The sequence below is a fragment of the Varanus komodoensis genome, unplaced genomic scaffold, assembly GCF_004798865.1.
Source record: "Varanus komodoensis strain SLA01 unplaced genomic scaffold, ASM479886v1 scaffold10, whole genome shotgun sequence".
NCBI classification, from domain to species: Eukaryota; Metazoa; Chordata; class Lepidosauria; order Squamata; family Varanidae; genus Varanus; species Varanus komodoensis.
This window is the reverse complement of record NW_025335269.1, coordinates 21,841,375-21,866,843: the sequence shown is the minus strand read 5'-3', so window position 1 is coordinate 21,866,843 and position 25,469 is coordinate 21,841,375. Positions and strand designations below refer to the sequence as shown.

Below are 25,469 nucleotides of genomic sequence, written 5' to 3'. Positions count from 1 at the left end.
GACCCAGAGGTATGAAGTCTGACACATTGGGAGGAAGAGTACTCTATTTATTCAAGCATATTTATATCCCAAATTTCTATTGTAAAAACAGTCTTCAAGGCTGCTTATAGAATATTAATGAATAACCAAATTAATGAATAACCAAAACTATTATGTACAAATTACACATACAAGGAAAGTCACGGCTGGTATTATTTGATACACATTAATTTAAAATTTGTTTATGTACAGAGGCAAAGGATAAATTCTAACATGAGCCCTACTTGGCATGGACCCAATGAAATGAATAGGACTGGTTAGGCTGTTTCCACTATTTTATGTATTTTATGCATTTATATGCTGTTTTTATTTATGACTGGAAGCCGCCCCGAGGCTTATGCAATGGGGGTGGCATATAAGTTGTTTAAATAAATAAATAAATTCCTATTTGTTTCAATGGATGTTCTCCAAGAAGGACTTATCCACTGACGTTGCTGAAGTAGTTCCAACTATGAGAAACTTGGGTTATTTGGAGAAGTATCTGAAACATATTAAAAGACTGTGAAGGTGTTCTTCTGAAACTCAAGTGTTTTTTCCCATGCTTTCTAGAAATTGCTTTGAATAGTATCTAACCCTGGTTAACCCTGCTGACCTTTTGAGCAAGAAATGGGGTGTGGGGGGGGTGTAGATAAGAAGATGAGAGAGAGACATAGAATGTTTCACAAATGTAGAAGTTTAGAGTCTGGCTAACAGTAGTTCAGATTAAATTCTGAATGTTACACAATGGCACAAAAGGAAGTGTTTATATGAAGCAGTGCTGCTTCTCTTTAGATCTAACAATCCTTCTCCCATGGCACAGCAAAAGCTTGGAGTAGTTTGAAAGTCACTTATAATGGAGGAGGAAAAACAAATTGTTTCTACTTGTAATCATCTGTGTAACATGTGTCTTTCTTTGAATTAATGGATGTTCTTTAGAAAAGATTTGATTACAAGGGTTGAGTTGTATGATAGAGTCATATTCTAATTTTTAAAAAATATATATTATCTTCTTTGTGATAGCAGAAAACTTGTAGATTTTTTTTAACCTATGTACTTGGGAAATAATGATAGCATTTCCTTTTGTATTAGTGTCTTATGACAGCAATAAAAATGCATTGCTTACTCTAAAGAATATCTTATCTTTTGCATTAAACATCTTGTACCTTTATTAATATGTTTTTAATTGTGGCACAAATATGTTCAATAGAAATATAAGTAATTGGCACAATGCAGAGAAAATCGGTGTGCTTCAATTACCATGGAAACATAATGGCACATAATAAGACCACTTGATTTCAGGGGTTCTTACAGTCCAAATTTGCTGGAATGACCCAGTCACCTCAATGTATTTAGCTGGACAGTGATTCCTTTCCTGTTCCTGTACGACATAATGGGATGGTTTCAAGACAAAGGTTTGGTTTCAGAAATGCACTTTTCTAATTTTCTACTCACAGAACACTATACAAACACAAGTGCAAAACATATGTTGCTTGCACATGAAGTGGTGCATATCCTTGCACAAGAATGGGAATTTTTATCAAATCTACCAATTACAAAGCTGTGGAACTATACTGTTTGCATTCTGCTCATGGATCTTTTGATCCAACATTCAGTGTTTGCTTTTTGCTTGTTAGAGTGCATGGTGGGTCAGTTTTTAATGGCTTGAAGGTTCCTGATACTTCTAAGCCATAACTCAGAAAGGAGGAGATTGCTAGTAGCCTCAAGCAAATAAACTGCTGCTGGTAATAAAGTAGAAATTAATTGTTTATGCTTAAAATATCACTAATAGGCTGAATAATAAATGAAAAATGCTGTGGGAGTCTTTAATGTTATGGATTTACTTAATATTCTACAGAGCTGTTAAGTATGAATGAATGTGTGTGTGTCTGCATATGCATTCACACCATACTTTTTTGAGGGTAATTAAAAAAAATCTTAATACCTTACTTCCCATATTAAAAATGGATTTATGCATATCCATTTGTTTCCCAAGATCTTTTATTTTATAATTTCAAATAAGAAGTTGGCTTTTCTAATATTTAGACAGAAAACTGAGGTAGATCTTTTATGTCTGATTATTTCTAAATAAAAGCCCAAGCATAGTATAATTAAAAGATACTATATGTACACATACTAGATTCTTAATAAAGTTCATGTTATAGACTTCTTGAATACTTGTGGATTTTATTGTGCTTTTCCTATGATAAGAAATCAGTTAGAAGCCAATATTCAATAATTTCAGGTCTAATCATTTATATATTTATTTATTCAGCTTAGATTCCACTATAACTAATGCAAAGACACTCTCTTTATATGTTCATATACATTTTGAAATGGAATAATGCTTCTAAACCCCCTCTCCCAGCACTATGATTGAAAACCAGTTAGTTACTCCCAGTTGCTTTTATGGGGAAAAGCCCAACAAGACAGGAGAAAATGAAACTCTACTGCTTTGCCTGGATTGGTACTAAGATATTCTAAAATTTCGTGACATTTGATTTTTCTAGAGTTCAATGTTCATAATGAAACTAAGTAGTAAGTGTGCAGTATTCTTCATCACTGAAAATACTGCTCACCCTATTGTATATCTCGCATATAGAAAATTAATGTAAGCTTACTCATTCATGGTGGTAAAATGGTTAAACCTAAAATTGTGCACTTTGGATTAAAATTATGAAACTTGGTACTTACTTATTTCTGGGGAGGGGACAAGAGACTGACAGATACAGTATTCTGCATTTTAGCCCATAATTTATTGTATGTGACAGATAATGCTGAATTCGATTTTTTTTACCATTCAAATGGAAAATAAGTGGTAGAACTGCAGCAATCACATTTTAATAAATCTTACTTAAAGCTAGCCTTGCTATGAAACAACTTTTAGTGATTTCTTAAAGTCTACTACTACCATGTCAATAATAGCTAAAATATGCATAAAAGAATGATGACCCCAAATGAACGAACCTAACCCCAAACTAAGCTTTACCCAAACCCAAATCATATATCATAATATTTAAAAAATAGCTTATATGAGATGCTGCAACACTGGTGTGCCCAGTGTCCCCATGTCAATACTCATAGTGTGCAAAAATGTATTTAAAACGAGAGGTGTAACACTCTGCAGTAAGCTTTGGATCACCCAAATCTCTAGGAGAATGTCATCTGTAAACTGGCGTACTATCACTTCTAGCACAGTGTTTTGGTTCAGTACCAAACATTGTCAAATATACTGTCGCCCATCTCAGCACATAAATTACAGTAAAAACACAGATAATAGTAAAAACATCATAAAATTACACAACAAAATTTGAGAGTAACCCTGGAAGGAGTGGGCAGTGCAAGATAAAAAAGATTTAAGAAATACAAACTTAAAGCACAGTAACATATGAATGGCAGGTCTTGATGTTTAGGCATAGGCAGAAATCCAGAGTTACCATTATTTTGTGTGTATGGGCTCTCTCTAGGTGCTTGGGTTTCTTCAGAGCATCTCTGCATCAACTCCTACTGCTGAACCTTGTGTAAAACTCTGTAAGGAATAACAGAGAGATTTGTAAATTGATTGGGCTGTCAGTTCTACAGTCAGAGCAGCTACAGAAAAATCAACGCGAAGCATCATTTGTGCAATACGAATATAGACACATAAACCTGGTAATCAGGACAGATCCTGACAGATAAAAAACAATGCCATATCCATAAACTTAATGATTTTTGGATAACTAATATGAACAACAGCATGGTTCACTTTAATGAGATATTAACCAGAATAATCTGTTTGAACCAGGCTCTCATTTACAGAATTTAATGGCTTAGAATATGGCAAATACAGATAAAATGGATTTTGAAAAGTATAGTATCATTCATTTGGACAATTATTGCTAATAGAATAACTGTTTCAACAAGAATTCATGGGTAACAGTTCTAAGATTATCAATTTGCATGGTTAATTCATGGGACCTTGCATCCACATCAGATCTCATGCTAAATTTATTGTCTTCCTGCTGTTAAGTGAAATTAATATGTATGAGTTGTTAAATACTGGAAGAAATGAGAGTAAAATACCATGTTAATGTCAGTTTTCAGGGGGGAATTTTTTTGCAGATATGCTTTTCCTCTACTTTATTAGCTTCCTTGGACTTCAGATACTGTAACCATGAGAGGATCTCATGTAATCCTTATTTATGTCAAAGTATCTTTAAAACAGAGTGGCATTTTTATCTCTTTGGAAATCAGCGTGAAACAAATTATTTTAACATTAATAAGATATTTTGGAAATTTCTGCCCATGCTCAAAACAAAGGTAATTCTATAGTATTCTGCCTTTCAGAATGTATCTGAATTAATATTACATTGGATCTTTACTGTGTGAGAGAACTCGGGTTATTTCTGTCTTTGTTTCTGAAGCTAAGTTACTCAGAAGATTCAACTATCTGAGGCCCAAAAATGAGACACAACTTTGGCAATAACCAGATGCTTGTGGTAAAATACAAGACACAATATGCAATAAAACAATTACAGTAAGTGGAAAATTATTTCATTAAATTCATTTCCCAAGCTTCTGAGAATTTCCATAGCAGTAGCTGCCTATAATCTGAACTCAGATCAAGATGCTGGCTTTCATCTGCATTATTTTATTTGGTTTGGGACAGCAATGTATGCTGGAATCCCATTCCCAATATGAATGTACTCATACCCTATGACAGGGAGGATAAAAATCAATGTTTTCTTTAAAAAATAAATAAAAATCTGATCGCTGTATGACTTATGATTAGTTGAACAGCTGCCCTAACCTCCTTGAAGGCTTCTTGAAAGCACTGCAGGCTTTTTCTATTGCTGTCCAATGTGGGATAGACACCACAGAACTTTCCTGCAAATTGTATTGTTCTAGACGGTGCATCCCGTGCCTCGTTTATATTGCATGGGATGAACTATGGAGAAGTGGCCTCCCACTCCCATTTGCTTGTCACATCTGCTATGTAGCAGCACCACCTTTGCTGAGTTCTGGAACTATCTTGACAGTATCACTGCCTATAAGGACTTGCACTGTCTAAGCGCAGGATCGGGGTTTGATAGATTCATATGAAGAATAGAATCTATGTAAAGAACCATACTACTTCTACTATGAAAAGAAATGAGTGTGCAGCCACGTCCTAACCATAGGCAAAGAGAGTATGTTCCAAAACAATTAGATACAAATAATTGGCCAAGTTATATATTTGGTTCTTACAAGAACATACCTAGCTAAATTGCTAAGACACTGTGGTCTGCCAAACTTCCAGAACTGGAACAATTCAAGAAACAAAAACAAAAGAAACATAATTGGAAGTGTTGGCTTTTAAAAACAGTTTAAGGATTAGCTTAACAGATATTTCTTTAACTCCCCCTGTGTATAACAGACAGTATATATCTATGGACATGGTTGCTGCGGAACATGGCCAGGAGGGTACTGTTGCATTCATGCCTGTGCTCGTGGGATCCCTTGGGTAGCTGGTTAGTCATGGTGAGCAGAATGCTGTGCTTTACTGGAACACGGAAGAGAGAAAAAACTCTGAATGAATGCAACGAAACACAGATCAGAGCCTGGTCTAGGACCTGTTCTGTGGCAATGATGGTGATGATGAACGCTTTCTACTTTGCCAGCATTACATGTGCACAGTGACCAACCAGTGCTTCTTTACTGTGTCGAAAGGCGCCTGTTCAAAGGCCTATTATAACCAATTTACATTATATTTTAAATGCCCTGTTCCTGTCAACATAGATCTCAGTGGTAGCAAAGCTTCCATGCTAGGTAATAATTAGAAAGTGAATTGAAAATTCACTGCTAATATTGTACTGGCCTTATTAGTTGTTAGACGCGAACAAGTCATCTCTGAACCCAGTGAATGAATGCCCTCCAAAATGTCCTGCCCCTTATGATCCTGATCAGCTCTTTGAAACTAATGCTTTGAATGCATCAGTTCCTTCTTGTCAGTTTTCTTCTCTGTCCTGCTTTCTTACACATACATAGTGATTGGGAATACAATAGTGTGGGTGATCTTGACCTTGGTCTCTGATGAAACTTCCTTATGCTTGATTATCTTCTCTAATTCCTTTATTGCTGTCCTTCCATTTTTCAGTCTTGTTCTGTTTTCTTAGCTGCAGTTCCTATTTGAATTGCTGGTTGAGCCAAAATATGCAAAATATTCCACAATTTAGTTTCTTCACTGTTGACATTAGAGTTCTGTGATTCTTCTGTAGTCATGGTTTTTGTTTTCTCAATATCCAGCTGCAGCCCTGCTTTTGCATTTTTTTCTTTCACTTTAATCAGGAGTAATTTCAATTCATTAATTTCTCTGAATAATTGCCATTATATGCATATTTTAAAAGATGTATGTATCTTCCACTGATATTCTCTTCTTTCACTGATCCTAATTCAGCTCTCCTTATGATGTGCCCTACATACAGATGGAGCAGTTAATGAGATAAATTACAGCCTTGTCTGATACCTTTACCAATAGAAAACCATTCTATTTCTCCATAACAGTAACTTTATGTCTATGATACAGGTTCTGACATTCTTTCGAGCTCCAGCAGAAAAAGTATATCTGCAGTATGATCCTGGGTATTGCTTTCTTTTTGGAATTCAGCTTGACCATCAGACATTTATTGCTTCTTTGTTGCAACAGCTTGAGCATCACCTTGTTTGCACAGGAAATTAGTGCAGTGCTGTCAGCTACTGCCTGTTAGTTGCCTTCAGGAGTTTCTCTGCCCCCGTCATGATTAATGATATCAGTTCTTTTCTGCTAATATAACCATTAGTCCTGAAATGAGTAGATGTATCTCAGCCTGGTGTCTCAAGTTTTGACTGGTGTGCCTAGGGTGAGATTAAACTAGGTGAGTTGGCCTTTTTGTGACATTGCTCTTGACCTGTCTCACATTCTCAAATCCTCTCACTACATTAAGATTTGTATCCAACAGGGGAGGTTCCCTCATAGGGTTGAAAATAGAGCAGAAGACAAATCAAGGGCTGGAGCAGCTCGCCAAGATGAAAGGTTTCAACATCTGATAATGTTTTGCTTAGAAAAGAGATGAGTAAGTGGACATGTTAGAGAGATACATAGTGTGGGGGATGTGGAAGGGGAAGCATTTCTTTCCCTTTCCAGTAATACTAGTGTCAGGACCTGTGCAGCTGATGGACCTGTGCAAGACTTCATCTGATGGTGAAGAATCAGAAGAACCATGCTCAATACAGGTCTCCTGAGTGTTGTTTTGTGTTCCAGTGCCTACACCCGCTCTGGTTTTTGCCTGATCTAGTTCCTGCTCTGCCCTGCCACACCATGTGGCTCCTGAACGCTGTCTGGTTATCCCCAAGGTACTTGCTCCTTGGTTTGTCATCTTTCTGGTGACCTTTCACTTGTTTGTGACCACTGTGTACTTCTTATTCCTGGCTTTGGCCTGTTCCTTGACCACAACTTCTCACTGTGATGCATGTGGGAGTGGTGGAAGGGGAATCCACTGAGCAGTGCTGTTCTTCTTTCTGTGCTGACCAGTTGATTGTCTTTAAGGGAGAAAATCTTTCAGGTAGCAGGTGGGAGGAACTAGGGCACCTCTGACAGTTGTGCCAAATGGCAGCTGTTAGTGACGATCTCTGATTTAGACATCTAGTAAAAGTGGCAATGGTACAACAAGCGATTGTAATACCACAAAAACTATAGAATTGGATGTTGTTTCTGTCTGTAGTTTCTCAAAACCAAACATACCACACTGAAATACAGCAACAGGGTTCAGACAACACAAAAGACCAACAAAGGTTGAAAACCCACTGTTGCTTGTTGTGATGTTTCCAATGGTGACATATGGGCAGACATTCTAATCGGTATGCCTGATAAGTGGCATCTTAACTTCCCTCTCTAATTTGAGGGATCAGTGCGCACAGTACAAGATTGAGAGTCACATTTCTTTAATTGTATATTGATTTAAGGCAGTATTCAACAGGTTTCATATCTGTTACTTGTTGCAGCTCCTCTGGCAAGGCTGTAAGCTAAGTTAGGGACTGAGAGTGAGAGTCTCAGGTTGCAGTTCTCCCTCTCCTCCTTTGCAGACCCATACAATGGCCTTCTAACAAAGAACTGTATTAATGAAACAAATAAAAATGTATAGAAAGTGTCAATGAAGTGTATTGCAAGTTAATAGCAAAAAATACCCAAAACAAAAAACCAAGCATAGTTACCTTGCTACCTATTAAGAAATATAGGTAGAAATCTGTAGAAATTGATTCCAAGCTGAATACGCTGCCTCCCATCCAAATTCAAATGCCCTCCTCTGGGAACCCTCTTTGAAAGAGGTCAGGAGACAGAGTCCTTGGAGGAGGGCCTTCTCTGCGGTGACACCGGTGACTATGGGATGTGCTCCCTAGAGATGCCTGCCTGGCGCTGCCATTATATGCTTTTTGGTGCCAGGTCAAGACCTTTTTATTTGACCAATATTTTAACATAAAGTAATTTTCATTGTATTAGATTTATTTAATTTATTTTAAATAGATTAGTTTTATGCTCAGTTGTTGAATAGTTAATTTATTTTATTTAGGATTGAATTAATGTTGTAAGCTGTCCAGAGACAACAATGATAGATGGCCTACAAATTTTCTAAGTAAATAAATTACCCCACACAGCCTCCAAAGTGGATCTCTTGCCTCAGGGCCAGTTGTTGGACTCATGATGCTTCTCAGCTGATCCACCCTCCTCCACAGGCTCACTTTACCTTTCCTAAGTGTTTGAATTTGAATAACTCTCACTTACCATCTGATTTATCTCTGGGTTCACAGGCTACAGCATCTCAGCTGCAAATTCCAGCCATTTCCCCTTATCTGAGTCAGAATCAGTTCCCACATCCCTAGAAAATGCTTTTGCAGGGTAAATGAGTCCAATCCTTGGAAAGAGTTGCTTGCTTAAGGTCATCTACTGAAGTAAGAGTAAGATTCAAAGCTGGTATTTTCTGATTCATGGTACCGTCTTTCAGTCACTACATTCCACTGGCTCTCAAATATATTAATACTGCGTTTTCAACTCAGTTTTGTTGTGTGAATAGGTATTTCAATCTAGGGGAAGTAATAAACTAATTATACACCTCTCAATCTTATTACCCATTTTGTAATTAAGTAACAGCTAGGATGATGTTTTCAGGTTAATGGTGCTGCCATAATCTGAATAGATTTCTTCATTATGCTTCAGTTGGTTTTGATGGCTGGTAGAATCCAAATGGTATACACCACTCTAAATATATTACATAGAAGATTTGGTAATTGAAAGGGAGTATTTCATGTTCAAATGGTTAGGCACATACCACATACCTGTGTACATGCATAAGTGGTGTATTTACACAAATGGTCAGGTGTTATCCTCTGTCCATAGATTAGATTAATTTCTGCATTAAATCACCTATAATGAAGTCAGTAGTGGTGAATCTTAGGATGCTTTAAACTTTGGCATTTCACCATATTTAATTGTGCAAGGGATCCTCTATTGTCAGACTCATAGGGACACTATAACTAGGGATTGTTTTTGGAACCTGACCTCTGGTTTTATGGGCTGGAATGCACATAGTTGTGTTTCAAACAAATGGTTTGTTAAACCGAAATGCCTCACTTTGCTTGGCTAATGAAAATTATGTTATACTTTTATTATATGTTTTGAATACCTTTTTCTTTATTCTTTCATTTGATCTATTTTAGCTTTTAAAAATCATTTAAGTTCTTAGGTTTTGCTGTCCTACTAGACAGGCTGGAGCTCTGCATATGTTTCACTGATTCACAAACAAACATGGACAGAAATGTTTGGCAACAGGCTAAATGTCAAGTAATTTAAGTTTATCATACCTTACATTTAGAAGGACTACTTTTGAAAACAAATCCATTGCTCTGTAGGTACATCATGTGCAAGGGATCTATGACTGTGGATTGGGATGTTTATTATCTAACTTGCATAATGAAAAGGAAAATTCATTACTACCCAGACAATGCAAAAGGGATTTGTTATATCTGAGCATGCACTTGTTTTACATTTATGCATACAATTTGTAGTCTAGCAAAATGAGTTTGCACAAAAGCATACCTAAGTATGTGGTGCTCCTGGTAGGATCAAGGCATTTCCACCTATGGAGTACATACTTCATGAAATAATATGCACTTTACAATAACAGTGCTTGGATCTAAAGGCATACTTCTACTTGGAAAATAGGGATTTCCTCCCCACATTTTGTTCCCCTTGATGGTCATTTTTAGGACACAGCTGGATAACCTTGGAATATTTGACCCTACAGCTGACATCAGCCATAGCTAACATAGCTGATGAATGATGGAATTTGTAGACCAAATCATCTGGAAGACCTAAAGTTGCCAATTCCATCTTAGACTGTAGAGACATTTCCAAATGGTATCCAGTGTGGTGAAGAATATCTGCAGCTGGATTTGTGAATCAGCAGGGACTGAAAAATTCATTGGGGTGGGGAGCACAGGAAGCAAGTCAGACCATTGGTTCTTCTAGCTCAGAACCGTCTTCAGTATGGACTGTCTCAGGTGTTCCAAAGTTTCAGGCAGTTTTCCAGAGCCTTACCCGAGCTTTAGAAGTTACAATTAAATCCTAGTTAAATTCAGTTTTTTATCCTAGAACTTCTGCAGCAAGAAAATGCATTGAATTTTAAAATCAAATTTCTGAAAGTGCCAAGGGTTATTTTGTAAGAAGACTGATATGTCTTTTTCTGTATAGCACAACTTCCACATTTGTGTGCCTTGTGATGGGTTTCAGGCAGGGTGGGATTAAAATTCACCACACGTAGTTGTCGTTAGGATTCACATCTGGATGGCAGTGCAGCAGCATATTGCTGAAAGCAAATAGTCTAGCAATTTTGATCGATAATAATGGAGTCTGAAAAAACACTGGAGGCATGAATAAGATTCCATTAATAACAAAAGAGGGAGAAAGAGATGTCTAGTGCTGTTCGTTTAATGTAGAACTCTCCAGAGAGTGAAGTGGAGATAATGCCTGCTGCCCTTCATATTCGACACAGGTCCAGAGAACGCTGATTGGGTGATGGGCATCTCCATAGCAAGCCTGCTCAGACTCATGAATAAGAGTCTAATTATATCTTAATGATCTCTCCTGCAAATAGGAAAACAAAATTTTTGCCTCTGCAAATGGTTACCCTAGTGTGGCTGCAAAGACTGGAGTCCTTTAAATTATCCTTCTCTAATCTCAAGGGGATGCATTGTGAAAAATGAGGCTTGTTTATAGTTGAAAATTAAATTGCTGTAAAAGCTTATTTCAATAGACAGTAAAGGAACCACAATAAAATAATTCTGTAAAAATGGAAGAGACAGCATGTTTAATGGAACATGATTAGATTTAATTTTCATGCTATCTCAATCATTAAGGTGCATTATCCTTCCTTACACCTAATTTAGGCTCTTTATTAGAGTCTCACAGGATTACTTTTCCAAGAGGCAGTGAAACATATGCTGGGTTAGAAATAAAAATGAGAAATACAATATTGATATGTCCCCTTGGAAACATGGTTGCCAGTCTTAAGCAGAAAATTTCCTTAAGAACAATCATCTGTTTGTATAAACATTTGTTATAGGAGAAATGAATTCCAGGGAATCAGTTGGAGTAGAATACTGATGGGAAGGCTTCAGATGGTCGTGTTGCATCATTTAAAGTATCAGCACAACATAGTTCTTATTTTATATATGATTATATTATTTTTATTTTCTCTTAAACTCAATCTGTTTTACTCCTTCCAGAGTAACAAAGCCAAATATTGTTACCTTTTCACTGCTGATTGAAAGCTATTTACTTTTATATGCTTGTTTTACTTTGAATGTACAACTTTAGAAGATACAAGTTATAATATCATATAACACATGTTGCATTTGACTCCAGATTTTCCAGTCTCAGGAATATATTTTTGCTCACTTGGCCATGTGAAAATGTAATATGTTTTTAGATTTGTTCTTTCTTTGTTAAATGTGTTAACTAATAATCACTGTATGTATTTTAGCTCCAGACAAGCCCTATTCAGGAAATAGTTAAATATACATATTATGTTACATTATTGTTCTGTTTGTAATCCCAGATATAAACAGGAGTGCAAATTCTGTAAACCTGTTTGCAAATTCCAAAGCCTTCATTTGCTTCTACAACATGTAGATTTTAAAGAATGCACATTTCAAAAATGCACTTTCAAAATGGACAGTTAAACAGTTTTAAACAGTTGCGCTTTCATACTTTAAATAGGGGGAATGTACTCACTTTAAAGCAAACTTTAAAAATACGTTTAACACTTTCACACTTTGTGCTGGAAGTATGTACTTTAAAAAAAATCCGTAACACTAAAAGTACACATTTTCACATTCTACAGAGGAAAAGCGTGCACCCCCCGCCCCCAGCTTACTGGGAACAGCTGTGGTTGAATTGAACTGTTTTGCTCTGTCTCTTCCCTTCTCTATCTTGATCCCAGCACTCTGAAGGGGGAAAACAGACTGAAGTTTACTTCTACCTTTCTCCTCTTTCCACTTTGCACAGAAGAACAAACTACAAAGGCAACTCAAGCCTCCAGACACATGCAACAGCTTTTGCAGAAGGCAGCTCAGTGGGTTCTGTGGAGGGCGCTGGGCTACCTGGGAGACAGGCTAGGCAGCATACACACAGTTGCATGCGGTAGCTCGGCTGCGAACGGGAGACAGCAACAGCCAGGCCAGGCTGAAATATGGGCTTGAAAACCAATGGAGCTGCAGTGGCCCAACAGGAGGTTGGCCGTGGTGGCCCAATCTGCCACTCCTCCCAGGCTGCCACCTCAGCAGTGGCTTTTGCTCTGCTTCAAAGATGGGGCAACCCTGTTCTCAAGTTAAGATTTGTTGTAAGACTAGAACTTTAAAAGGCACTCAGTCGTTGTTCATTGCAAAAGGCTCTAGAAGAGAGTTTTCATTATTTGTAAGAAAAGTGAGACTCGTTTAGAACATGTTATGTTTTGCTCTCACTGTTGTTTATGGTTTTGGTTCTTCTATAAATCTTTCTGTATATTGTACATAAACATGTATGATAGAGCCCCCCAGTATTGGTTTTACAAAGAGAAAGAAGAGTGGATTTGGGGAGTAAGAAGAGTGGTTTGACCTATCTCCGAGTGGTAAGAAACTGTTAGGATGCATTGTTTACCCTGGTTTGGTTCTCTTTGGAAGAAAGCTACAAGAGGTTTCTAGAATTTTGGAATATTTGAATTTATTTACAAATGTACAGGTTGAACATTTTGGAGCTTTGGTGCAAAGACTTAGATAGTCCAAAATCCACATAAGAACATAGGGAGCCAGCCAGCATCCTGATGTCTGTAGAGCCTGAATTATGCTCTCTATGACAATTACTTTCCCTGTCTCAAACCTTCAGGCTTTTTTCTATTTTCCACACATCGGCAGCTCAGCAACATCATTCCCAGTTAAGGGAATGGGAAGATAAGCCCTGATTTCCAAATCATGTTCTCCTTCCAACTGTGATCTAATAATTAGTTGCCATGACCACATATTTATCAGTGTTTAACTAAAAGAAGATGTTCTGGGCCAGCATTAAAATGTAATCTCTTGTCCAAACCCTAGTCTTGGGAATCTAGAATTAAGCTGGAAGAAGTCCTAGAGGTCATCCAGAGCACATACACACACTCTTGCAAATTTGAAACAAATGGCATGGTTCTGACCTGACAGAAATTTAAAAAGAATTTCTTGAGGTTGTGGTACATAGCTCACTGAAATAAAAGCATCAATTCAGTATTCAGCTGTGGTGAAAATGTCTGGAGATTATCAGGAAAGGGACTGCAAATAAAATGGTCAAGATTGCAAAACTGCTACATACATCTATGCATTGCATTTGATATACCCTGTATATTTCTGGCTATCCCATCACAGTAAGGATGTTGTCCAAGCACAGAAAGATGCAGGAAAAGGCAACCAAAACAGTGAAGGGTTTGAAGCACTTCCTTATAAAGCCAAATTTCTAAATTTAGAAAAAAGAGGGAATGCAAGACAGAGGATTATAAAAGCTGTGGTTCATGTGAGTTGAATGGGGCAACATTTCCCCCCTTACCCATAATTCTAGACAGCAGTAGTTACAAGACAGACAGGTATGTATGCATATACTTCTTCATACAGTGTTTGTGATAATGATGGTTCTAGATGGTGTGAGGAGATGGGCCTATCAAAAACTTTATCTCTTTTAATACATTTGTATATTTTACAACTGTGTAATCTGATTTTTTAAATTTTTATATACTCTTTATATGTTTATAGAGTCTTGGATGGTACACCTGTCACTAGCTGCTACTGTCATTAACATTATTTAGCTTTTTCATGAGTATTCTATTCATAGGGTAGCTTCCCCACCCCAACCTATCTTGCAAATGAAAAGATCCCAGTTTGGATCAGGAAAACAGTGACACAGAGGGTTGATGCTTTGCTAGCCTACACCTGTTGGAATTGCCCTAATAAAGATTTGCCTGCTTTCCCCCCACTCCCATCTGCAGATTTTTTTCCCCAATTCTGGCTCCTTCTATAGGAAAAGGAGACCGCCCCAAAGCCCCAGGATATGCAATGATTCACCCTCTGGCTACTAGCTCTCAGATGCAGTGCACAGCCAGCAGGGGAAAAGATACAACTAATTTGAATATTCAAATACTGACTCAACTCCTCATTGTCTTTCTGCAATTTCCTACCTCAAACTGTAAAAAGCAAACATTGAAACCTGTTATATTCTGTAACTTCTGATTTTTTAATCTTTTCGTCTATCACTCAAGAGCTTGATGTGTCATGATGTTTTCCCACTGTTTCCCTGATTATTTCTCAATGTTTCTGTATTGTCCTTGTGTGCTTCTTGCATATCACCCATTCAAAGCCTCATTCCCCTTCCTGCCACCAACTCCATAAAACACTCTGTGTAGGTTCTGTTCTTCATGGCCAGTCTTAAACCACTACCCCTCAGCACTGTTGTAATTTAAAGATCCCTGTTGCTGTAAATAAACGGTTGAGTGCTTGATTGTATGCTTCCACTGAATCTGGGTATTCATTCCAAGCAGGTCTGAAATCCTGACACACTGAGATTCAGATTGGATGCATATTGGACATTTTTTTTAAGTCTGCATGATAAGGCTAACTGTATGACAAACAAGATGCGATATAATTAGGTTGGCCCGTAGAACAAAAGAACTGTGGACAGCTTGGGACACAAAGACAAGAATACACACAGGGTACAGGAATCTTTTATTTTTCTCCTCACCAGTCGTTGATGCTCAGAACACAAGCCAGTGCACAGAGTAAGATGGTTCATATGTATCTTCTTCCACTTAGCCAGTTATTGCCCTTCATACTAGCGGCTCTACTTGCAGGTTAGGCTTTTATATTATATTTAATATAATATAAAGGGTTTTATATTCTATTTTACTATGTTAATATATTTGTATAGTTTTGTTTTGTGAGCTTCCCAGACAGATTTGGTTACTGAGTGGTATAAAAATCTAATAAATAGGTTACTTGGTGCAATAACCCCAAGTCCATGTCGTGTGCCTGATGTCACACAATGACTAAAGATGCAAGATTGTGATGTGTAAAGTGTTGATACCAGTTACAGATGGAGCCTAACTGGCCAATTTAGTGAAGCATATATCTACCAAGGTTCAACATGTTTCCCGTAGTTTTATTTGAGCACTATCCAATCCAATAAAAGTTTGGATGATGTATGAAACATGGGGCTGCCATCAAAAACAGCATCCTTGCCCGACTTTTCTCCTATATCTGTGTAATGGGTAGGATTACTTAACCTTTCTTGTAATGCTTTTGTGTTGTATGTTACCCCATCCCACTTCTGAAAGCAGGCTCGGGTAAGCATTCCTTCACCTCTCAGAGAAGGAAAGAGTAATAGGAATGCTGTTTTAAAGAGTAAGATGAAGTTTAATTCTACCATTTTAATCAAACTATATTAAAGGCATTTTGTTATAAAATAAATAATACAGAGAATTAATATACTGAGTAACTACTTGTTTTTTTGAAATAAATTATACAAAAATCAACATAAAGTTTTGCTTACGTTAAAACATTTTCCACAGATAGTCAGTACCAAACCCTTGTTACATTACTTTCTGCAAAAATGATAAACTAGGCTTTTTTAATAAATAAGATACGACTTCATTTTGCTGTATAGTTATTTATTTTAGAATTCATGTATTGCCACACTATATGATATTAAAGCAGTGCATAACAAATTAAAATAAAGATTAAAAAGAATTTAAACATTTAAAAGCCATAGTGAAAGCAGGAACATCAGTGAAAGAATGGCTAGAATTTAGGTGTTAGGAAGGACATGCTTGCCTGAAAAGAAGCATTTCCATATGGTGCTCCAACCCATGTGCTACCATTCAGAATATATGATTTCTGAATCACTCTATCTGTATGAAGATGGCATTCCTCTCTTTTATAGTAATTACCTTGTTTGCCAACAAAGGTCATCTAGGAAAGGCAGAGAGAGAGAGATGCCCCAAGTAACTGCAATTTAGCCACTGTAATTTCATCAAGTGGAATAAAATTACTGTGTGAAATGTCATAGCACTCAGTGACTTTGTTTCATTACATATTTGAAATTAACCCTAACAATGGTATGTGCCAGTGAAGTAGAATAAATATAAACTTATTATATTAGAAGGTTAAACTGTTTTGAAACATATCATATTGATGTATGTTCAAATCTGATAAACTAAAAATGACACAGTACAAGGTTTCTTTGATATTTTATATATCTCTGTGTGCCAGGCTAGATTTAAACATTCCAAATTTTTTCCTATCATTCTGCATCCCTTAAAATGTAAATTTAAAGTCTTTTCTTTATAAAGAATCTTGGTGGGTTCTCTTCTATAAACTAGTCCTTTATTTTATTTTTCTTTCCTTGTTATGCCCTTGGTATTTCATAGCTGGCCTGTTTAAGCACTGAAGCAATTAGTTTTGAGAAGGCTGATTCTTCAGGGTCCAGTGCTTTCTTGCCTTTCATTTGCTGAAGCTGTACATTTTAATGAAGTTGTTTCATCTGTGTTGCCAAACACTAGAATTTTGCTGCTTCAGTTCTAATTATCTCTGCTGGCAAATGCTATGTTTTATTAAAGCTGTCAAGAGCACTGTTCATTAAATGTCCACAGTCTGTGGTGTCGTACACACAAATTAGATCAGCTTTTCTCATTGATAGATTGTACAGGACTTAAATAATTTTTGCACAACTCTAAGAAATACAGTGTAGCAACCACCAGCAACTTCCTATGTATAAATGAGGCATCTTGTGGCTTCCTGAAACTTAAATCCGACTGATATGATAGTCCTCTCACACTATTATGCCATTTCAAATTTCATATGGTGATCCCATTGCTATTGATTCTGAAACTTTTTCTACAGTTTGCTGTAGTTTTCAACACATCATTTCTTCCTGATACAAACATATCTTGGTATGCAGTGGTAGAATGAAAGTATGTTTTTCCATGGCAGATTGTTCCGTGGAGGTAGGAGCAAATTTAAATGGAGCATTCTAAAAGGCTGTGCTGGATCAGTCCAAGGGTCCATCTCATCCAGTGGCAAAGCAGCTGCCTGAAAGAAGTACACTGTAGGGTATGAGTAGAACAGTAATTTTCTTCAGGAATTGATGTACATGGGTATGCTGCCATTAATACTGGAGTTAGTGTATAGTCTTCAGAACTAGTAGCCATTGATAGTCTTTTCCATGCAGCCTTATTTCATTAGATGTTACAGAATGATTTCTGTTAATAAAATAAGGGAGCATTGTATGTTGTGAACCTTGTGAAAGAATTATAACACTGCACTTTTTCTGTACTACAATGATATATTAAAAACTTTAATCTTGTTATACTTTAACATTAGATATGATATACTGAATCCTGACTGATAGATTTAATAAACTGAATGAAAAGTAGTTATTTTTCTGCATTGTGATTTCTCCCTTTTATCTCAGTGACCATTCTGCTACCTTTGCCATTTAAATTTGACAGTAATATTATTGTGACTGGTGTGCTTTGTGGTCTAAATATGCTTTAAGAACAGTATTTAGAGTTGAATTCTTAGCAATTTTGAATTATCTTGATTTCAACATAATGCTGATTGCATTTGAAAACAGGTAAAGATGTATCATATCTAAAACTTGTTGGACACAGATTTGCTCATTAATTCTACCATCCAGTTCTGCTCTTTTGGCTGAAAGCAGTGCTTTCATTGTATTCTGTTTCCGAATGGGGAGGGTTATCTGAGCATTCAAGTGTAAGGATGTTTCACTAGAGACCAAAGTCAAGATCATTCACACTATTGTATTCGCAATCACTACGTATGGATCTGAAAGCTGGGCAGTGAAGAAAGCTGACATGAAGAAAATTGATGCATTCAGAACATGGTGTTGGAGGAGAGCTTTGCAAATATCCTGGAAAAGTAGAAAGATGAACACGTGGTTCCTAGATCAAATTAAGCCAGAGCTTTCCCTAGAAGCAAAGCTGTTGAGGCTGTCATAATGTGGACACATATTGAGAAGGTAAAGCTCCTTGGAGATCTTGCCAGGGAAAGTTGAAGATAGAAGAGGAGGAAGACCAAATATGAGATGAATTGACTCCATAAAGGAAGCCACACCCTGGAATTTACAAGAGCTGAATAGGGCTGTCATGGATAGAAAATTTTTAAGATGTATTCATAATGGTTAAAAAAGTACCTTGAACTTTGAAACTTCATGGGCAGCCCCACATATAAGTCATTGTAATCCAAATGGTTTTTTGTTTGTTTGTTTGTTTGTTTGTTTGTTTGTTTTACCAGAGCATGGATATTTGTGGCCAGAGTATTTTGTTCAATGGGAGCTACAGCAGGCTCATCAGGCTAAGAGAGACAGTGTGGTATAGTGAGAAAGAGTGCAGGACTGGGACTCAGAAGCTCTGGGTTCTAGTCTCCACTCAGCCATGGATCTTTCTGGATGACCTTGGGCCAGTCACAGACTCCCAGATCAACCCACCTCACAGGGTTGTTGTGAGGATAAGATTGAGAGGAGGAGGAAAATTATGTAAGCTGCCTTGAGTTCCTTGAAAAGGAAAAAGATGGGATATAAATATAAATAAAAAAGGGGTGAAGTTGTATTCCTGATAAGAAGAAGCAGAGAGCAACAGCTGTCTGCTCAAGGTGAAAGGAAAAATTAGACTTAACGCAACTAAAAGCTGGGATATTCTACATGACCTCATGGTTCGCTAGACAGAGGGAAGTCAGCCACTGCGAGAAGCCATGTGGAGGATTGGGCTGAAGTGCTATCAGTACACTGATGACTCTCAGCTTTACCTCTCTCTTATATCTCATCCAGGTAAGACAATGATAATTCGGAACCAGTGGGCAAAGTGATGGACTGGATGAGGGCTAATAAATGGAAACTTAATCCAGGCAAGATAGAGATGCTATAGGTGTGGGGAGCCTTGCTCCAGGCTGATGCTATCCTGGACAGGGCTGCACTCCTCCTAAAGGACTGAGTGTGGAACTTGGGGGTGCTCCTGAATCTGGAACCGTCCCTGGAGTCACAGGTGACATCTGTGGCCAGGAGCTCCAACTACATCTCTGTCTGGACAGGCAGAATCCAGCAATGTTAATCCACATTCTGGTAACCTCATGTTTAGACTACTGTAATGTGCTGTGTGTGGGGCTGCCCTTGAAAACAGCTTGGAAACTGCATTTATGTATTTATAAAATTTGTATGCCATCCATTACTTTCGTCTCTGGAAGGCTTACAACATTAATCAGAATAAAATAAATTAACTAAATTAACTATTCCATGCTGGCTGAAAATCCAATAAAATACAAACAATAAAATCCAATTAATACATATTAAAATATTGATCGAATAAAAAGGTCTTGACCTGGTGCCGAAAAACACATAATGACGGCACCAGGCAGACCTCTCTAGGGAGTGCATTCCATAGTCGGGGTGCCACCACAGAGATGGCCCTCCTTCAGGTACTCCGTCTCCTAACATCTTTCACAGAGGGTGCCCGGAGGAGGGCTTCTGCTGTACCAATTAGTACAGAATAGGGAAGCTCATCTGCTGACAGGGACAAGCAGGAATGAACACATCAGCCCAGTGCTGTATCATCTGCACTGTTTACCAACTGAAGTCTTGGCCTGCTTTAAGGTGCGTATGTTAATGTATAAAGCCCTAAATGGGTTAGGGCCTGGATACCTAAAGTAGCATCTCCTCCCATATACACCTACCTGGACCCTTAGATCATCTATGGAGGCCCTTCTCTGTGAGCCACCTTTAAAGGAAATAAAGGGCATGGCTACAAGGGGAAGGGCCTTCTTGGCAGTGGCACGTCATTTATGGAATCAGCTCCCCAAGCAGATATTCCTAGCACTGATATTATATGTGTTTCATAGCCAGGTTAAAACCTTTTCATTTTCTAACTGTTGAATATATTATTTGCTTTTAAGACAGTTATTAGTACATATAGAATGGCTGTTTAACTTGTTAGTTATTATGTATTGATTTATTTTTTGATTTTGTACAGCACTGGATTTTCTTTAGCAGGTCTGAATGTGAATACAATTAATAGGCAAGTGGCAGTACTCAGTAGCATGTTGGCATGCAAAGGGAGTCCTCCCATTTTATCTCGCATTATGCTCTTAATGCCTCAGCTGTGCATCATTTTTCTACCATGTTTCTTAGATCAGTGCTGGATCTTACTGCACTGCTGAATTGTCCATTTGAACCTATGGACACATGTTCTTCTAAGTCTCTCACTCTTAAAACAGTCTGTCCTAAGCCTGTTCATCCAAATACACAGAGTTGGTCTAAACGATATTGTGGGAAGGGCATTGAGGTTCTGCTTATTGAGCACTGCTTATTCTTGATTGTATGCCTAGCACCAGGAGAACACATGTCAACAAGGTGCATTGGGTAAGCTTAAGTTTAGGAGGAGTGATCTAATGACCTAGGCTAGTCAGTGTGAATGAGATAAGGAATGAATGCTGGAATTCTTGTGGAGGAAAGGCAAGGCATAACCTGAAGAAATTTCCCTTAAAGAGATAAGGCGAAACAACCCTGTTAGGAATGGCTTCCTTGAGAGGGCACAATAAATCACCAAGAGGTAAGGAAAAGAACATTGAAGACCTGGAAATTATCCCATCAATTGCAGCCAGCGAACACAAAAGACTTTTACCCATATGGTCAAGTAGCAGGCAGCAGATAGCGAAGGTTATCGAGAGCAATCAAGCAATTATCATAAGAGAAACAATAAAAAAACTTCCCATAGAGACTGCTATGAAGGAAAGCCTGTTTCTACCAGTTCAGTTACACACACCTAAATCTGAGTCTAACCCCCAACCTTTAGGAGGAATACAACCTTAACTACAACCTGACCATCATCTCACAACTCAGGTGAACAATAATGCAATAATCTGCTCTTATTTAGGTTATTTATTTATTTTTATTTTAGCCTTTGTTGATGTAACATAATCATTTGTCTTGATTCATTAGTAACTGTCAAAGTCTAGCTTTTCATCTTGTGTTGTTGTAAGAAATAGCCTACATTCTTACAGCATGTATTTGTATATCCAGCTACGGAGCAGCTGCTTCACCTGCTGAGAACAATTGGGAAAATGCTTTTGGCACAAGCCCTCAGTCCCCATCTTTAACTGAAACTAAACCTAAATACCTGTGACTTAACATACTGCAGACACTTCCTCCTTGTCAATTTTTGAGACTGTAAATTCTTTGCAACAGAATCTATTATCTTAAAGTGCCGTACACTTTATGTGCAATTTTTGTAAATTGCCATAATCATCATTAAAATATTGGGATTGGTATGCTTCAAAATCTTAATATTTTTGTTAAACTCTAAAGTCATTCTGTTGAATGGGAGAGGTTTTATTTATTTTGGTTTTGTTACTCCTATTAATATGCTAGAAGACAGGGAAACCCAGTCTGGAAGGCATACTTGAGCCCAGAAGGTAAGGTGGCTCTCAGGGACTCCATCAGTAGTCTCTCCTCCCATGTGGGTGCTCAGAAAGTCACTGGAGCATGGACTGTGAATAAATGCAGTTTACCAAAAGACTCACAAAGAGCTGTTAAGTGCACTGTTGCTGTTTTTGTAACCTAGAAATGTCCCAATATTTCCCTCTTTTTTTCCACCTGAAGCAAGGTTTGCAGGTTGCCAAGTCTTGTATTCAAGCACATAGCACCCGCTTTATCAATTAAAAATAATTGGAAAGTAGAATTGGCATAATCGTACAGCAAGGTGAGAACGCCCACCATTGGTACCATTAAAAGGAAGTAAATTGCAACATTTTCATTCATTGTATTTTACTGTCATACTGAGGCACCATTCAGCTTTCTTACAAAGCCCAAACTTTTTTACACTATTTCTATATATTTTGATTTTTTAATATTTATTTATTTATTTAAGGTATTTCTACACTGTTTGATTAGATGACCTCTCAGAACAGTTCACAAAATATACCTTACAGAATATACAGTTTACGAAATAACAACAATTTAAAAACAAATTTAGAACAACTTTGCCTGTCATATAACAACAACATTATATAAAATTTGACAGGCTGTGATAAAACAGTAAGAAAAAAATGCATAATAACCATTCCACCCTTACCAAAGAGTACACAGAAAATAAACATTCTTATTTAATGGACAGATAGATATGAAGAATATAATATAAAATCCATACATTTCATTTATTAGTGATGGTGACGAGGTGTTAGAGTTCAGATCTAGGAACATATAGCTGCACTTTTTATAAGACTATAGCTTTGAAAGTCCAGTTATTTGTGATTTTTATTGTAATAGGTACAATAAAACCATTAATAATAGAAGAAAAATTCATGTTCATTTATAAATTTATTTTTATCCTGCTGTTACATGAGTCATTAGTGCTCCCCGGTCCACAGGACTTAAATTCACTGCTGCTTGGCTTCAGCTCTTCTATAGCATCAGTTGCTCCTAGACCATTTGATGGGCCTATTTGCCAAAATGAGAGACTACTTACATATGGAAACAAAATTCATGTGCAAACATGTTTTTGGTTACAGGAACATCAAACTACTCTTCTGGGAAATACAATACAGACTGCCGTTGCAATACTGAACAACCTGGTTTCATGTAAAAAAACAAATATGGCGTTACTTTATGAACAAGGTATGCATTTCTAATGCTTCTTATTCACTGTACACTTTTTGTCTACCAGTATTTGGCTTCTTCACAAATATTTCATAGGCCATTTCAAAGCAAGTTGCTCAGAAGGAGTAACAATTTTGGTGTGGCTGCAAGCAGGCTTCAGCAGCTCTGCTTGCCAGGCATAATGAACTGCTTGTTCAATGGACTGCTTCAAGGCCCAGGAAATCCATCGACATTCCCCTTCCCGAAACTTGACAGTATTATGTCTGCAGATAGGTCATCTCTAGTTAAAACCTAAATCTACTCATAATCTGGTCAATAAACATTATGCTTTTCCTGAAGCAGTCAAGCATCACATTATGGTGCCTTCAGTAGATATCCCTCTGAAAGTGCTCTTCTCAGGAGTGATTTTATGCTGCAGTGGAGTGGCAGTCCTAAAGTTGCCTGTGATGAATGCATGGGGGTAGCGCTAAAGAAAAGTTCAGAAGTACAGTTAGTGTCACTTTAGACAAGTCTGCGTTTGCCAGAGCAATTTACATGTGCCTGGATGAACTTGTAGCTTCAGACCTTAACATCTTGAAAGCTGTTAACACAGCTTGCACAAGGTTTCCTAACTGGCAGATCTTCAAACAGACAGAACCTTGGATGCTCTCCAACAGTACCACAGCAGTCGCTGTTAATACTGCTGTGAGATGCGATGGTTGTTACATGTACCCAGGATCAGTGATATGGCATTGATGGGTTGCAAATGAAGTGGAATCTGTACTGATAGGCAGACTAAGGTATGAAGTGCCTAAGCTTCAAATGACATAAACAAAACTAGGGTAAAGATCTTTTTATTTAATCTCCATTTTAACAACGAATGCTATTATTTTACTTATTTATTTAAAGTTTTTGTATGCCGTCCCCTTGCTATATAGCCTCGGGACGGCTCACAGAAATAAATAAATATAATACAATACAATTAAAACCCGGAAATATTAATATTGCTAATTTATATACAGTTGCAATTTTATTTTTATTGCTTTTATTAATTAAGAGATGATATATTGTGGAACGTTTTAGGTTATTTATAATGTTGTTATGTATTTTGGAATTTTATTCATGTAAGCCATCCTGAGGCTTTAGCAAAGGATGGCATACAAATGTCTTAAATAAGGCAGAAGCAGGAAAAAAATGAATTAAATTCCACTTGTTTGAATGGGAGTTAGTCTCTAGTACGTGTGTATATATAGTCACAGCCTTAGTCACTCAGTAGGAAACAGGAAAGCTTAGCTACTCTCTGCTTCTTGACAGGAAGAGAAGAATGGCAGTTTGGAATCAGGAGCATAATTTAAGGATATTGGGTACTATACATATGTTGGTTCCAAAACCCAAGGACTGCAGGCACAGGCACCTGTTTAGTGCCAGTGCTATAATGGTTGCACTCATACCCATGCATACAGTGTCTAATTCTTTACTAGAACATGTACTGTTGTGTACTGATGTGTACAGATTACAAATAATAATAGGAATTAATAATATATGGTTTATTAACTGTCATGTGTCATAGCAACCATATTATCAAGCCTTCATATGATAAGCGTATTTTGTTCACACACAGTATTTCATACCTTTGAATCACCATGTGATAAAAGCAATAAGGGATAGTTTACCATGTGCTAATGGTAAACACAAGACTGACATGCTTTTCTGAATCTTTTTCTGCTACTTCTGAAGACAGACGAACCCTTTAGACTGTACTCAGTTGTGTTCTTCTGCTGCTGGAAGACCCTTTGATCTGGCCACCTCCCACAGCATTATGAAAGATCTCCTAACTCTCTGAAGCAGATTTTTATATTTTAATTATTTCATTTCATTTCATATTTTTGGTGAGGAAGAGTTCATGTGAAGACTGCAGGGTGAAAGAGGAGTTAGTAAAAATCACCTCCTTCATCATTCTGTTTTCAGGCATAGTTCTTCTTCATGGTCTCTGTGCAATCGCACATATGGGCTTTGCTGTGGAGTGCAAGGCCTCAATAGGAGAACCTTCCAAAGCTCAGCACCATGGAATGGGCGGAAGCATTCTCTTCTTCTATCTTCCTTCATTACAAAAAAAAAAAAATCCTTCCTCTGCCACTCAGTGAGGAGTCTGATGCCTTTCTCCGCCCTCTCCCCTGCAGAGTATCTATCCTCCTTTCTCTGCTTCTCTCTCCATGTGTACTCCTGCTTGAGCCACATGGCTGACTCGGGTCCTTGCTGCTGCTGCTCC

At 37.5% G+C, this 25,469-nt stretch overlaps 1 protein-coding gene across 2 annotated transcripts in view; it reads left to right on the top strand.

Moving 5' to 3' along the window:
• The window catches only part of ULK4 (unc-51 like kinase 4), a 205,339-nt gene that overhangs the window by 85,053 nt on the left and 94,817 nt on the right, over positions 1 to 25,469 (top strand). For both annotated transcript variants that reach the window (XM_044456388.1, XM_044456378.1), the window contains one exon: positions 23,134 to 23,239. In XM_044456388.1, the coding sequence (XP_044312323.1) occupies positions 23,134 to 23,239 (106 nt within the window). The remainder of the gene's footprint in view (positions 1 to 23,133; positions 23,240 to 25,469) is intronic.